This window comes from Callionymus lyra, chromosome 18 (assembly GCF_982586985.1).
Source record: "Callionymus lyra chromosome 18, fCalLyr1.hap1.1, whole genome shotgun sequence".
Taxonomy (NCBI): domain Eukaryota; kingdom Metazoa; phylum Chordata; class Actinopteri; order Syngnathiformes; family Callionymidae; genus Callionymus; species Callionymus lyra.
Genome location: NC_141835.1, coordinates 19,486,821 through 19,504,632, shown reverse-complemented (window position 1 = coordinate 19,504,632; position 17,812 = coordinate 19,486,821). Strand labels below are relative to the sequence as shown.

The following is a 17,812-nucleotide window of genomic DNA, read 5'->3' as shown; positions in this document are numbered from 1 at the left end:
TTTTCCATTGATGTGATTGTTATGCGTAAGATTCCTCTGCTGTGTTAAATGCTTGCCCTTTTGAATTTGTTTTAATGACATTGAGTTCTCAATATTTAATTATATTTCTTAACTTCAAACCTTAGAATACCTGAAAGCCCATTTTTTTCTGGAACATAACCTCCAGAATGATCCAAGGATTCATTTATTTGAAACCCCATTGTTTTGCAAAATGGAAGTGATATATTTTCAAACAGGTGTTTCCATTTGTGCCGTTCTCTTTAAGAGCTAAAAAAGATTACATTTTGCACATTTCTATGAGGAATGAAAATGCAGGAACAGACAGAGACTGTTTGAGAACTATTTAAAATAAGACAGTGAAAAAATAAAAATGTGTTCTGGGCGTTTTCCTTTATTTGATGGAACATGTCCTGGTGACGATCCCTGCAGTCACGTGTGCAGATTTACACATGATTCATGATTTATACAGTATAATAAAATTCAAGGACAAGATGTCATATTATTATTGATCCATTAAAAATGGGTGAATAAATGAGCGCTAATGAAAAAGGGGGAGTGAAAGTCTCTGTCTGGTTAAATGAATAAATATTATGTTACTCTTGAATGATAGCTATTATAATATTTTAAATGCTGGCACAATCTGTAAAATACTCTATATTGCATTTCATAAAATAATAACTTAAAGCCACCTAACCGGGCAAAAGCTATATCTGAGTCTAAATTAAATTAATAAAGTTTATTTGTTTACATTTTTTCCTCTTGCCTAATTTTGCTTACATACAAGGGTGACAGAGAACTAGTCAAACCCTGAAGGTTGAATTTTACCAGGCAAATACACACACATACTTACATAGCCTGAGGTAAAGCAAACAGGGACAAATGTCAGAATGTTTTTGGAAACAAGCCCAGAAGGCTTTGCCAAACCAAAAGCGATTCTGACTACATGCTGCAGGCCTAATGTAGCATCTAATAACTTCAAGACTGGACTAATTGATTTGTACAAATAGGTCATTTAGATGACAGGTAAATAGTTGAATTATTCAGCTGTGATGTTGTTTTAGAGGTAACCAACAAACAGACAAATCAAAATATTACAACATATCACAGTGTTTATGAATGCGTTTCTATGAACAAACAGGGAAAAATGGGTAAATGTAAGTTGGTTTAATTCATATATTGGCAGATTTGGCGGCAACAGCTGTGCGTAGAATTTCAATACCTTTGCTTAAACTTTAAAGACCAATACATCATTCATCATCTTTAATGTTTATTATTGTTAAAGCTACATATGAAATATTGCATAATCCATTGATTTATTGAGGTTTTAGATTATAATGTGGATGTTTTAAATGTTTTAATAAAAAATAGCTTTTCTTATTTTGGTTTTTATTTCTCTGGTTAGAAAATTAATGTTAACATTTATTAAGTAATTGACAAACGTGCATCTTTGTAAGCATGAGAGTCATATTGCACTGCACAGAAGATTTATCATTCACCCTTTAAAAGCTGATAAAAGAATGTATTTTGTTCAAGGGAAGTTTTATTCTCAAATGAGTTCCACAAAAATGTACACAAACCAACTGTCAAATATCAATAAGAATCAGCCAGTAAACCAAAACACATTTATATTAACCCAATTATAGTCAGGCTTTAAATGTGTGCAACCAAAGCTTCATATAAATGGAATTAATGCTACATTTAAATGAAAATATTCTATAAAAAAACAAAGTTCATCAGGGTGAAAGACTGCAGGAGAGGAGAGACTACGCTGATCCGATGAGAAGAGAGCTTTGTCTCTGAGGATTCCCTGCATGCTGCATCTTTTCCCTTATTTTTAGAGAGTCCTTCAGAAGACCAGCTTCCATTCCAGACTTGGACTTTCATCATGTATTCTTTTTCTCAAGTTTAAAAATAGTTTTCTTTGAAAAAATATTGAGAGTTGAATATATTGGTCTTGGATTTTCCAAACATAGTAAGCATAGAATAAAGATCATGACTATTGTATATTTATTTATCTTACGTGATTTTGTATTTAAAACTGTTTAATTTTAAGGGTTAAACTCATTAATCTTTTTTGATGGTTTATTTTATCATATTGTTGAAATAACACCACAGTGAACAGTCAAGTTAAGCTTTGTGTTCCCTTTTCCTTCCCAAGATAGGCTTTGTTTTAGATGCATACAACTTATTATTATTATACATAACACTTTTAAGTTCTATAAAACATTTAAATATGTGTGGAAAAAGTGATGATGTGAGAGAAAATATTACTGTTAAAGGTACATATGAAATATTACAAAATCCATTGATTTCTTGAGGTTTCAGATTATAATATATATATATTTTTATATGATATATTATTCTTAATATATTATATTATAATATTATAATATAATATAATCTTATATTTTCTTCCCTCTGGTCCACCGGGAACATCACTCTTCATCCATCTGCATTTAGTCAGCGGTTTTATATCCCAGAGGACTTGTTTCTGAAATCATGTCGATGGTGTCATGACTTGACCTTGTGACCTCTGCCTTCTCAGCAACTCTCCGTTCGCCGTAAAAAAAAATCACCTCCTCTTTCTAAAGTACAGTAGTATTCTTCTTTCATTTCTCTTTTGCCTACGGGGAAACCAGCAGCTGACGATGTTCGGCTCTCTTGCCTATGAATAAATCGCTCTTGAGATCGATGAGCTATGCCTGTTTCATCCTAAAGCGACTCGGCGAAAAAAGAGAGACTATAATAAACGACCTGCGAGCTTTACAACCTTCACCCACAGACACACATACTTACACTGCTCCCCCTCTTTGTGTCTCCCTCCCCCAGCACTTTCTGGTCCAGACAGACGTGGATGGTCATGCATGATAAAAAAAAACAACTCCTGTGAGCCCCAAACCATGAGCACACCTCGAGAGCCGTCACGCTTCTTCTCTGTGAAATCTGAACCAGAAAACCCCGAAAAATTTAGCCTCCAGCTTTTGTCCATCACCTCTCTGTCAATGCCCCATTTAACCTCATTGTCACTTAACCCTCAAAGTTTGACCCCTGACCTCACATCTCGGACTCTTCTCTTCCTCATAGCCGTTGACAGAGTACACTGAAGCGATGCGACAACCTCGAATTAGGAAGAAACACGAGATAATTCAGTATTTAACATTTATTTTGCAGGTAAATACAGCTGAGATTTGGTTTAGTGTGGATTTTTTACTACATTCATATATTAAAAATCCATTACAACCGTCAATAATCAAATATTAACAATATGCCAAACATGAAATCTCTACTTATTTCCACATCTAAATAAACATACATTTACTTTAATAAAGTTTGTGAATAGGAAGTATATTTTAGACCAGACAGCTGCAGTCAAATAATTAAAATCTTTTTTGAAATTGTAGTTAATTTGAACAAGTTATCTCTGGCCTGCTGTCAAAATAAACGTCACTCCAATCAACCATATTCGTCTACCACTTCCCAAATCTCTTAAAAGCGGAAGGCGATGGTGTCGGCAATGTGTGACCACTAATCTTAATGTCATGTTGTTAAAGGCTAATGTTAGCCTGAGGCAACAAAACAGAAATAAAATAAAAAACAACCTTTTAACATCACCTCTCGTTTCTTCTTCTATTTCTTTATTCATATTTATTTTACTATAAAATATATCATTTGTTCAGGCATATATTACAAGTTGATTAGGATAAAATCTTTGGAAAATGACCTGTAGTAATTAAAAATGTCATTAAGACGTTGTGTTTTCTTGAATGATCACATGGACATGAGATTTTGTTTGGGGCATTTCCCTCGGGATAGTCGCTGATGAGGAAGTAAACTCCGGCCACACAATTTATACATACATGAAAACAGATGTACACTGTGTGTATCAGGGCTTTGTATTGGCAAGAATCTTGCAAAGAAATACGTACGATACAGGGTCAACAAGACGATATGTTGCCCTTCATTGCGATACCGTAGGAACAAGGATATATTTGTAGTATTGTCCGAGTACTTTCCTCTGGTTTTGCAAATTTAAAAGACCACATTACTCTTGATGAAGTCGCTGGTGTCGACTGTATCCTCTTGAGTCATTTCTAGGATCTTGAGGGATTTGAATGTTCGTTTAGCTGCCAAGGACTTAGTGACTGCTGCCATTTAGCTGCTGGAAGTTTAATTGAAACACAAAAATGAACAAATGTCATGAATTTCTTTTTTTTAATAATCAAAACTGTGCGGTCAAATATAGATATAGAAAAATATCATGATATATATCACCATATAGATATTTCCTAAAACCCCAAGTATATACCGCCAGTATTCTGATATATAGTATATAAATACCAATAAAATAGTATTTTTATTTAGTTTTTCTGTCTTTGCTATATTACTCAAGTCTGCATGTTGTGTCCCTCTGAAAATATGTGACCCTGTTGCTGTTGGGTCTGTTGAACTGCCATGGGGATCGACAACTGTGTCAGTAATATTCCATTAAAGGTGATAATACAATCAGGATAGCGAAGCTTTCAGCAGATTATGCTTCTGCGAGTGTCTGACCTTGTGTGTGTGTGTGTGTGTGTGTGTGTGTGTGTGTGTGTGTGTGTGTGTGTGTGTGTGTGTGTGTGTGTGTGTGTGTGTGTGTGTCACCTGCCCTAGATGAGTCACATCTGTCAGTAAAACAGATTAACAGCTGGAATATCACAGTGAACATATAAAAAAAAAGGTTATGAATATCAACCAAGTGATGTTATGTTCATGTGTCTCTTTAATCTTTTGAAATTCATAACAACTCCAACAATATCGTCATTTTTGAAAAAATATAATCCAGACTTCCCTGTCTTCATATCCAAAGTCCTGTCTTCAAAGTGTGATCGTACGCAAGTACAGATGGTGTCGCACGAGGAAGGTTTTAATGACTCAATCTCTGAAAGGGTTGACTTTCAGGCATATTTAGACCAAAGGTGGGCGAGGAGAGCTAAGTCTGGAAGTCTCTTGAGTGATGACACAGTTAACCAACAATACGAAGTTGAAAAGACAAAAGTTGTGTGGATTTTTATGACACAAGTTCAAAGGACACTGTCTAAAGGTTTTCATGCTTAACTAAGCTTAAAAATAAATGTATTTTCGGAATACAATTCATTCTAAAATGATTAGATAAGAATGAAGATGTTCTCATTTCCATGTTCTGGTGGATGTTTCCTATTATGTGTGACTGTGTACATGTGTGGGTGTGTTTACAAAAGATTTTGTGAAAAGATCAAAATCCTTAAAAATCCCCAAAACAATTAAGTTCAGCTATAAAGGTCACAGATTGAAACAGATTTTGTGTGTGTGTGCATGCACGTGTGTGGGGGTGTGTGTGATGTAAATCCTCTTCAAGAGCACAGTTTAAGCAGGCCGCTAATTATCACATTCTCTCTCATCTTGGATTACATTACAGTCACACAGCCCCTCTGTTGCCCTGGCAACAAGACCCCATAGCAACAGTGTAGGCATAGGGTGCAGTGACAAGTGCTGCTTCCCATTTAGAGGTGCATGATGGGAAATTGAGTCCTCCTAAAGTTGTGTTACATTTCAAATAATGTAATTGTAAAATGTTATTGTTTAGGGAAATTATGTCACGTTTCACGTTCTAATAGTAAAACTACTCAAATCAGATATTTATATTTTATTATTATTTTAGATATATTGTTTACAACGGACAGGGAAGAGATTATATAATTTTGTTAGTGTTCTTTAGATCAATCCCAGATTATCATCGCTTCTTTTAATTTTTGTATTATGATTAATTTACAGCCAAGTTAGCTTCTCTTTTTAAAAATATACATTTTGTCACTTAATATTTATTCGGACATTTCATAAATCATATCACTTCTTAAGTATGCTTTGTTTCCCCAAATGTATTATAGACTGAAGGATCTAAAATATTTAAAATCAATATTATCTTGCTGTTCTAAGTACATTTACTACATGATCATAGACGCGATGTTTGTTAAGGTCTGGCTCCTCGCTAGTTTTGAACGGTTTTACAATATCCAAACTGTACCATCTATAAAATTAACTGAATTACCTAAATATTTGTTGAAATCTACCAGATTTGTTTGACACCTCACCCAAAATAGGTGCATATTTTGAGTGAGGTGTCACATATTCGAGAAAACAAAGAGACATTAAAGTGTCTTATGCAACATTAACTTCAATTATATATATTAAGATAAGTAGCTTTTCTAGACCAGGGTCACATTGATCCTGAAAGAAAGTGGAAGTCAGTGGAGACTTTTAAGGATCGGGAAATGTGAGTTCTTCTACTACGTCAAAGGTCTATTTAAGACACACTTAAATCAACACATTAAGGTATTAAGGTGGTTATAGTTTCTAAGAATAAGTGAATGTGTTTGTTATCTGTGGCATATTTGACCCTGATGCTCCACAGAGGACAGCGTCTCGTTGTGAGCTTGCATCACACCTACACAAGCTCCAGACTGAAAATAAAACATGAGCGAGGGTGGAGGGGAGGAAAAGAAGGCAATCGTGGTTGGACGAGAGAGTGGCCGCGAGGAAGACGGAGCATCAGACTGAAGGGAGAGAGAAGCAAAGCAGCTCCTGAGCAGAACAAATGTGTTTGGAGCAGCAGAATGTAGGTCACACATCTCCTGCGACTCTCCACCAATGAACCGGCTTCCTCCTGTACACCCTTCATTCCAAATCCTTCATAATTTGCATGAGAACCCATGAATACAAGATGGTTTAAACATCACGTTGTGTTTCGCAACAAAAGTCAAAACATTGACATTTATGTGCCCAGTGCTTCACATTCTATTAGTGAACAGTACCATTCCCTGCTTTAAGATGATTAATATTTCACAGTTAAGTCAACCTCAGACGCTTCATTCCAAAACGTGTCGACCAAGTGCACTTAACGGATTGTAGAGAAATCAATAAAGATTCACACTATGGGCAATTATACGCCATGACAGAGGAAGGAAGGGCTCGATCATCTTTTCAGTAGGTCTATAGAAAGAAAGTAACAAGAGTATATACAGCCACACATCATTGTTGCTCTCGTATGTATTATTTTCGCAATAGACTCTTCCTATTGTATAATTGAAATCCTCAATGGATTTTTTTTTTCATGGTGATCTCCATATTAACTATGAAGGTATAATAGCGGCAAAATGATCTTTACAAATGCACTTGTTTTTTTTAAATTATACTTATTTTCTCTTTGTTCTTTGTCCATTTATTTATATATATATATATATATATATATATATATATATATATATATATATATATATATATATATAGTCAAGAATGAGAAAATAATAAAATAAAATAATATGAGCTCTTTAAACTAAATTATAATTATTAAATGTAATATATTTCAATAGATATTATATAAAGATACCATTTTTTTTATTGTTCTTTAACAATATAAATCATGAAAAAGCTTTTTGAAAAAAGCACTTTCTGTCAAAATGTTTGTTAATTTTGGTTTAGTTTTATTTTGATACAGCATGGAAGCAGAAAGTAGAAATAAAAAGAGAACGAGGTCCATTAAGAGTCCATGAATGCTCTGGTGTATTGTTTTAGCTTTTACTTTACAGTATATCCTCTTATATGTGTTTTCTGTATACTATTGATTTGCAAACATAAGCTTGACATTTTAGTGGAGGAGTCTAATCGCCAAGATAATAAAGAACATGATTTTGCTAGGAGTAGATTGTTTTTTAATTTTATTAAATTATGTTTCACATGTAAGATATATTTCCTCTCTTTTAATTGTCTTTCCTTCTTCAGGTTGTACTTTAGAATCACCAGCTTTGCTGCGCCCAACTGTCCAACTCATTTTCCCCAAAACTGTTTCCCAGACATTCCTGGGCCATTTTAATCATCATTTGCTCCCGGCAATCAATCTGACTCTGAACCTTTGACCTGGACTCTGTCGTAGTCCAGCTCAAGAAGCTTAACCGTCTAACTAACAGTTATTGGTTCCATGTTTGCCAACAGTAACATCCTTTTGTTTTGTACGTCCGAATAACCAAGTTCAGGAAATTACAACAAATCAGGAGAATTATTATTTTATTAATGATATCCATAAAAAATGGAACATAATGTATTTTGGTTCCACACAGTATCAAAAGGTTTAAGGGCTTGTTTATATATATATTTCTAGCTTTTTTTTTTGTCCCTTTCTAGTTCATTATTTCTTTTGCAGAACTTTGCTGTTTTTTCTTCAATTTCTTTTGTTCTCATCCCTCAATAATTCTCAGTGAGGGACAGATTTTGCTATTCTGGTTCAATGTGGTGCAATTATTATGTAAAAGCCGCAACAATCGAAATGTGGCAAAGGGTTCACCAGTTGAGAGGCACAGTTTTCAACTGTCGGACATGTTGTTTTACTGCAGCCCTCCACCAAAATGACCTTCTATTTGGGGGTTGTGCTCCTTGTTTTGGGAATATTTCTTAACTAAGTAGCAGTCAAGTGTAATATACCTGTTACGCCTTACTTTTATTTTGCATCAAATAACCAAAAGCATCAATACAAAAATTATATTTTCTATATCTATATCCATCACAAGGAGCTGAGGAAAATGTGTTTTTGAACCAAAATCTAAAGGCATGGAAGAAATATTCCAGATTACTTAAAAGATGTTTTTAGCACAGAATAACATGCAAACGATCAAGTGAATTTGTTCTCCTTCTTTGATCTCCTCTTTCCCTGACCTAGCTCCAGGTATCTCTTCCAGGAGATTGACAACTTACAGGGAGAGACACAACAAACCATCCTGCCAAATTAACGTTTCACTCTGGATAACTGAACTACCTAATACTACTATATTGTGCTATTCTTTAGTCACCAACATTTGTTTTAATCCATATTTCAATATGAGATCATACGTTGTTGGTTTTCCTGCTATACTGCATGACTTCTTTAGATTGTGTGGGAGTTCTGCTGCTTTTATTTTAATTCCTACAAAAGCAAATCCAGCTCATTGAATGGCTCGGAGGTACGTATTGCGATACATTGTAGTGATGGTATTTTTAAAACTCTTTTAACTGGACAGGATTATGCTCCCTAATATAAACATCGATGATTGAATAATGATACTTTAGTAATACTTTAGCTGTGTTCTTTAATTTCTCTAACATCAATCAAACTTACTTAATTTAAAGTTTCCTCATGAAAAACTTTTTTCTCATATCAGTTAAATTGGTTGAGGGTTTTAATTTTCATCGTGAAATTCTTCATTTCTCCAAATGACTAATGCATATATTTGAATATGAACTTTTGACTAGATATGTTACTACACAGGTGTAATCGGGACTACATTTTGGACTGTTGTGTGGCCCGTCAAGAAACTTTAAAATATTTTAACAGAGATTTTATTTTAAAAATAAACCGTTTAAAAGCTATTTGTTGTTTCCTGTTCTTCATTTTCTGTCAACTATTTTGACTATACTGTATATGATGCACGTTGATTGGTCAACAGGCCTTCACTGGCTTCAGATAGGTCAGTTGATGAGTTGAAGGTCCAGGACCAGGATGCATTACTATTTTGATAATTTGATGAACAGAGTGGTGGAATGAAACTAAAACTGGGGGTTAAACAAATGACCCCCCACAGGAGGATGGATTACTCCGTTGCATGAAGTCATGTCTCTGAGTATCAGATATGCTGCTTCTGACCCGACTGCACGCCTGAACATCATAACTCAATAACATGAGTCCATTTTCGGGTCCAGCACAGGCTTTCCAAGTCCACACCGTGGGGGTTTGCATTGGTGGTCTGTGAATCGATGCTGGCAATCAATATATTAACATGGGATGGGAACTGTGTGTTTGTATGCAGGACTAAAGTCTGACAATCACAAATGGCTTCAACTCTAGAACCATAATGACATGTTTTTAATTTAAAATGAACATTGTTGGGATGTTGTACTAAAGATGTTTCACAACCTTTGTGCGTCGGTTAAATCCTGTTTACTATAGCTTCCTGAAATTAATGGCAAATTCCTAAACCATTGTTTTCAAGACGAAATATTGTCATCCTGACCTTTGACTTCAAACTTTTTATTAGAATAGGCAGTTAAACAAACACAACCAAAACAATAAAGTGATGTGTTGATAATTAATGTGAATGTTTGAAGTTGTTTATGATTAAATTAAACAAGGTTTTTAGGTCTAATATTCAAGAATATTACTCGGAACATTATCATCAGCCTCTTGCCTGAAGATTTACCTCTCACACAAACAATCGCAAGTACACACACATACACACACATACACACACGGATGACATCAGCCATTCAAACCCATATCAGATTAACTTAAGAGGAAGGGGGATAAGTAGCTTTGTGGGGTTGGATATCAGCAAAGAAGGCTCCATGGGGTTGAGCATATGTTTTGCAACACAAGGGAATCAAGGGAATGGTATTTGTTTTTGCTGTTTTAAATGTGTTACAGTTTCAAAAAGCATGAAAAATAGTAAATGTGTCAAAGACAATTGTGAGTGTTGGATATTTGGAAGAGAAAACACTCAAAATTGCACTTTAAAAATGTTAAACAGGCAGTAACACTAGGTTATTTATGTGATTGGCACCAATAGCATCCATGAGTTACTAAGTTAAAATCTTGTCTTTGCTTAAATCATTTGTGTTTCCAAAGGCCATTATAGATGAACAGCAAATCATTCCTGCATATCGTCCTTCTAAATGTGTTTGTCAAATGCTTATAATATGTTAGAGCTTTCTTTCCATTCACTGATAGTCGGGTGGAGAAAAAATACATAGTGGTTTTGCATCAAGGTCACTATCATTGACAATACAATGACATCAATCAAGTTTAAACAGCCTTTTCTGTATACAGTATATAAAGAGATCTGATACCTTCAAGAACAACTAAAGCGTAAACCCAACTCTCCTCACTCACTTTATACAACAAGTCCCTTGGAGGTGGAGACTTCCTGGATGGATGACGTGCGGTGACAAACCCTGACGCTTGACCAATCACAGCAGAGTAGGGTGTGGTTACGCTAAACGAGATTTCATCTCCGGGAAATAAGGGTTGTCAGTGGGCGGGGCTTAAACACATTTTCTGATGTAAATATTTCAATTAAAAGAGAGTTTTGTGCAAACAAACGCTGATGAGAACAATAGAGGACGAATAACTATTCAAGAGACACTTCAATTAAATCATTAGTTGCCCTTAAAGATAAAGTTTTCCCAGTTTGGATGTAAATATACAAGGCGCTGGGATTAAGAAGGGAGGAAATCCACTGTTGACATTGCAATGACTGGAAGAGGTGCGCAGTCTCGTGGGGATAAATTTGATGAAAAGCGCAATCTTCATGATAAACCTCCCCTTTTGTCACAACCCTTTCCACTCACCATACACCCACCCTCCTTCACGCCGACACCCGCAGCTGCGCACCGGCCCACTCCCACCCACCTCTCCATACCTTACCCACTGAAACCCCTCAGAAGTCAGGGGGTCCCCCACTGTTCTCGATCACATATCAAACATGACAAGTCTACCAGCAAAGACCGATGCCTCGGTGTTGGTGAATGACAGAAACTTACATCGCGTTACTGATCAATATGAATGGATTCGAAGGCCTGGATCTGTATGTTGTGACGGATGCGGCAGGTCGACGAGGTGAGGCTGCAACACCTGCCGAACCCTCCCGAGAATCCACGAGTGAAAAAAAAAAGCATGATCCGATCCTGGGGGGTCTCACCTCTGTGAAGAAGGCATCCATCCTCCCTGCTTCTCCTCCCCGACGATCCTGGTTCCGCTCTCCGGTGCGCAAAGATCCTCAGACGAAGAGGGCTGGTCGCGGATCCGGAGCCGAGGTTTCCCATTCACCGGGTGATCTGGAGCATCTTCTCAGCTCAGGTCCAGGATCTGAGATCTCGGTGGGAAACAGATCCTGGGCACGCGGCGAGGAAATGTGTCTCCACCCGGGACCCGTATAATTAAAGTGTTCCCCGAATTCCAGGTCCGTTTCAAGATCCCGGTGTGCCACTCGTGTGTGTGTGTGTGTGTGTGTGTGTTTGACGCTTGCGGGACTCGCAGAGGCAGAGGGGCTTGCTTGTTGATGGTCACTGCGTACACCGAAGGGGCGGTGCTTATTTGAAACGCATGCAGATAATTGAGAAACATCTGGATGATCAAATATCTTTGGAAATTGCTCCACTGACCCATATTTATATTTGAACCATTATTTATATTTGATGGAATATAATCAGTTTATTTGTATGGAACGACACGTGTTTTTTTTTAATATACGAACACATTTCGATGCGTGATTGATCGCACAGGAGCACGGTGCGTTTGATGGTATCCACAGGGGCATCGCGAAGGAGCGGTGCAGCATCCAGTAAAGTTAAATAAAATGTCTATTTATTCCACAGAATTTTTGTTGATTATTTAAAAGCATGTTCACCACTGCTTTTTCCTGCGATTAGATCTAATTGATTATTTATTTATATTTATTTCCCATGTTATATTTGCTATAATTAATCAGCATTTAAATTAATTAATTTAATCTATTCTTAATCTGTTCTAAAGACAAACATTTACCGATGCAGGTGCGAAAATATACGTGCAAGAAAAATAAACATGGCGTTGAATCTACTTTTAATGCTGTCTTTGAGGATTACACTTTCATATACACTATGTTCACAATCTCAATGTATTTGTTCTTAGATACACACTTTTCCAAGTCTCAAGGAAATGTATTTTTGTAAAATTCATGAAATGTAAAATATAATTAGATTAATAAGATTACTACCATTTTATACTGTAAAAACAAAGATTAATAAAATAATTAGATAAAAATGTACGTCTAGTTTTCTTGGGGTGGAAACAAAAACTGGACCGAAAATCAAATTTTTCACTTATTGAAAACTAAAAATCGATATAACATAATAATGGGTTTCTCTTAAAATGTGTTTATTATTTATCTCTAAACCTGTCAGAAAAGAGTTAATAAGGTCTGAATAAATGAGTATGTTGAAATAATGTGAGTTATTTCCCACTCACAACTGAAGTTGAACTAATTCCTTTATCTATGTTTAAATGTCAACATTTCCAACAGACCTCTAGATCCACCAGTCGCAGACGTCTTTATGACAGCATTAGTCAAAAAGCTCCCATGAGGTAAAAATAATATCTGTATGGTGTACTCAGACAGGATAGGAACAGTTGGGGCAAGTGTACCCAAAAAATCAAACAACATGCAATGCTCCCAAAGGCACCCATTTGACCAATAGAATCTGAACTAGACAGATGGTTGAGTCTGTGTGTGTGACGTGTGTGTGTGTGTGTGTGTCTCTGTGTGTGTGTGTGTGTGTGTGTGTGTGTGTGTGTGTGTGTGTGTCATATTCAGTGAGGCAGGCTGGGGAAGCCAGGTGCAGCCATCAGAAGCCCACAGTGTTACAGTGTTGTTGCAGTCTGTCTGTCCCTCTGGAGCCCTCAAGGTTTGAAAGGGCCCCCCAAATAAAGGCCTGTGTATGTGTGTGTGTTTGCACATATGAGTGCATGTGCTTTAGTATGCCGTACCCTCCATCATCTTCACTGGGACAGTTCAAACGCCAGACCCAACAATAGGGCCTCTCGTTTGGTTGTGTTTTGGAGGACAAAGACCACCCCTCATATACATATGAACACACATACAGTATAAGGAAATACAGTCATTATACCAGCACAGAAGCTTCTTACAGCCACTGTAGGTTACCCCCCCCCCCTTACCCCCTAACCAGGAATCATGAATTATTTAACTAACTCTTAACCACATGAGATTGCAGACATGGCAATAATAAGACATTCATGAACAAAATAAAATTTCACATCAAATGTTTTGATAACTTCATAAGAAAATGTTTGAAACTTTTGCCGTTTCTCTACATATATTAAATTGATTTAAGTTCTTGAGTGTTAGAACTGCACAGGGCATATTGATGTCTAGTTGAAGAATAGCGTGCACATAAATGTTTTTAGATGGCAGAAACCTGAGTAGTGTATTGTAAATTCACACAACTTACACATAGCAAACGACTGCTTTTTCTGGGTGGACAACAAAGGGAAAAACAGCAACAAATATTCAATTAAAAAAATATTTTCACATAGTAACCAGGAAATGGGAATGATAGGACAGATGATGACCTTTTGGAATTACCATCTGGATCCACTGATTCAACAATGTGTGCGACAGAAGGAGCAAACAGCTGGAGCTCCCATTCTTGCTCACTGCTACAGTGTTGAACAAGAAATTACCAAAGCATTACTGCCAAATGTGTTTGTATTTAAGAAACATCTCTAATTATTTAGAGACAGAAAATGTAGGGTAATGATATTGGGGTGGATAAAAGGTTTAGGCTGTTTGATACGTAGCTATAAGGTTGAATAAGATTTTCCTACAAGTGTTGATTTACTGTAAGTGTCTCTTAGGTTGATCTTGGACCTTTATTGTACTCATCAGTATGTGTCTGTTTGTACAAAACTCTTTAACAATCTGATTAAACAAATGTCCCTGGACTCACAGTCAGATGTTTTTTAATTCAGAATTGGGTTATGTAGTTTAACAATTATATGATATAATGATATGAACTACTGCATCCTTGCCGTTTATATCCTTAAAAACAATCACATGAGGAGTCTGACTTTCCTATTACACATTTGTCATGTCACCATACTTGTATGACTCATTCAATCAAACAAATGGATGAAATAAAACACCAAGAAATGGATTATCCTACTTTCATATTTTTGATTGATAGACCCTGAAGAATTAAAAAAAAAAAAAGCTTTTTAAGACAAAATGTGCAGGAGTAGAGTGAGAGTATCTGGATGTTCTGTTCTATGTTAGTCTTTGTATCCTTTGTCTTTGTTGTTTTTCTTTGACCTATGTTCTTTATCTTTATCTTTAGACTTAGATTGTGTAATTGTGTTCTTTCTCTTTATTTCTCTTGTTCTTATTTTATTTTGATTTTTTTTTTTTTTTTTTTTTTTATAAAAAATTGCTGTATGTATTGGCTACTGGAAAAAACAAACAATTATCTTATGTATATTATCTTAACTGTCTTAAAGAATAGTTTGAGTGACTAAACATTTCAATTTCTAATGTTTTTCTCGCAATGACTCAATATTTACTCTCACCACCCACAAACAGGAATCTGTCAGGTCAAATAAAGCAGTTCCATTAAAATGACTTCATCTTAATTCCCCCGCCGCCTCACCCCTATTGTTGCACCCCCACCTGCCACACCCAACCCCCCGTCTGGAAACAGCGTTACTCAGGGGCTGTATCGAAGCATCACAGGCCCTGACTGGCCATGAATTGTCAATGTCGTCCACAGACTGAGAGGTAATCTAATCGGCCGGCTATGACCCGCAGCAAAGCACACATGTATAGAAGGGAAAGCAAATTGAATGCATCACAAATGTACCCTAAAGAAATTAACATCACTATCAATCTGTTTTCTTGAAGCAGCAGCATGTCAGACTGCTGTGGCCAAAATAATTGGATGCCAAATTGTATATTAACAAAGTTTACTTTAAATATCAATATCTTACCTTTGACATCATGAGTGTAAGCATAAATATTTAATAAGACTAAAGGCTCAGGAGCAGCCAAAACTTTGGAAAAGATGACAACATAAACGAATTGCACGATCAAAAAATACCTCAGTACCTGATATATAAGTACCTAATAACTAACACTTAAATTTATTGAGCTCCATTGACTGTACATTAGACCACCAAGGCTTCAAACACAAGGTGTGATCAATACTATTTTTAAAATGTCATTTGATGGGCAGATTCATTCGGACCATATTCAACACTTTGCTTATGTCTCGATTTCCCTCTGATGCTTACGAGCAGTGAGTGTTGTGACACACTTTCTGTGGGATTAAGTTGAATGACGCTTAATCCTCATCACAACGGATAAAATTACCAAGATCACTTTAATAACTGGATTACACAAACCCACCCGCCCCAACTGTAAGCACGACTGCTCTTCCTGAAGTCTTTGGGCACATATGTGTGTGGAGTAAAAACAAATACCAAACATAGACTTTTACAGAGGAAAGGGATGGACGAAGATGACTTGACACTTAGGGACTCTGACTCCAAAAATAAATTTAAATTAAATAAGGTTTAATTTGAAGAAGCTCTATTTTAGCTACACAATCACCACACAGTGGAAATTGTTTGGATTTCTTCACTATAAACTTCACTATAAAACAAGTCTATCAAGCTTAAGTAACAAAATCTGCTTCTTCTGTTTTCTAGTTGTTGCCGTCTTGGTATCCCTTTTTCGATGCAAAATTATTTATTTATTAAAATCCCATTTTGTCAGTTGACAACAATTGAGTATTGATGACATGCCGTTTGTGGTTTACATCAAATCACACATTATACTGTAATTACTGTGTTACGATAAAAAGTAACAAAAACTAACCTTTAAGTTCATGTTTTTTGTTCTGTATTGTTTTAGTCTCTGTTGTTGTAGATGTTGTTCTTCATGAGATGTTTGGAGGTCTGGTAGCATTTTGGAAGTCAGACATACAGTGGTATGAAAAAGTTTGGGCACCCCTGTACATTTTCACGATTTTCCCTTTATAAATCATTGGTTGTTTGGAGAAAAAATTACAGTTAAATATATCTTATAGGAGACAAACACAGTGATATTTGAGAAGGGAAATAAAGTTTATATGATTTAAAGAAAGTTTGAAAGAATTATTTAAACAAAATTAGGCATGTGCATAAATTTAGGCATCACAAAAGAAAAATAATTCAATATTTTGTGCATCCTCCTTCTTCAGTAATAAGAGCCTCTAAATGCTTCCTATAGCTTCCAATTAGGGTCTGAATTCTGGTGAAAGGTATTTTGGACCATTCTTCTTTACAGATCCTCTCCAGTTCAGTCAGGTTTGATGGTTTCCGAGCATGGACCGCCCACTTTAAATCACACCATACATTTTCAATAATATTCAGGTCTGGGGACTGAGATGGCCGTTCCAGAAAGTTATACTTGTTCCTCTGCATGAATGCCTTAGTAGATTTTGAGCAGTGTTTAGGATCATTGTCTTGTTGAAAGATCCAGCCCCGGCGCAACTTCAACTTTGTAACTTATTCCTGTACATTGTCCTCCTTCTTTTCTTGGAATGCTGTGTTCTTTTTCCGCCATGCATAACACCCCTGGTTATGCCCAAATAACTATTTTAGTTTCATCAGTCCACAGCACCTTATTCCAAAATGAAGCTGGCTTGTCCAAATGTGCTTTAGCATACCTCAAGCGACCCAGATTGTGGCGTGTGCAGAGAAAAGGCTTTTTCCGCATTACTCTTCCATAAAGCATCTCCTTGTGTAAAGTGTGCTGAATAGTTGAACGATGCACAGTGACACCATCTGCGGCAAGTTGATGTTGCAGGTCTTTGGAGCTGGTCTGTGAGCTGACTGTGACTGTTCTCACCATCCTGCGCCTCTGTTTATCTGAGATTTTCCTTGGTCTGCCAGTCCGGGCCTTAACTAGAACTGTGGCTGTGGTCTTCCATTTCCTCACAATGTTCCTCACAGTTGAAATTGAGAGCTTAAATCTCTGAGATAGCTTTCTATATCCTTCCCCTAAACCATGATGTTGAACAATCATTGTTTTCAGGTCATTTGAGAGTTGTTTTGAGGCTCCCATGTTGCCACTCTTCAGAGAAGATGCAAAGAGGAGAAACACTTACAATTGGCCTCCTTAAATACCCTTTCTCATGATTGGACTCACCTGTGTATGGAGGTCAAGGGTCACTGAGGTTACCA

The 17,812-nt window shown here is 36.3% G+C and overlaps 1 protein-coding gene across 1 annotated transcript in view; it reads right to left on the bottom strand.

Moving 5' to 3' along the window:
- The window catches only part of myo10l1 (myosin X, like 1), a 47,777-nt gene extending 35,801 nt beyond the window's left edge, over positions 1 to 11,976 (bottom strand). The window contains exon 1 of the mRNA XM_087779361.1: positions 11,736 to 11,976. Coding sequence (XP_087635487.1) covers positions 11,736 to 11,756 — 21 coding nt within the window. The 5' untranslated portion in view covers positions 11,757 to 11,976. The remainder of the gene's footprint in view (positions 1 to 11,735) is intronic.
- Between the last annotated feature and the right edge of the window lie 5,836 nt (positions 11,977 to 17,812).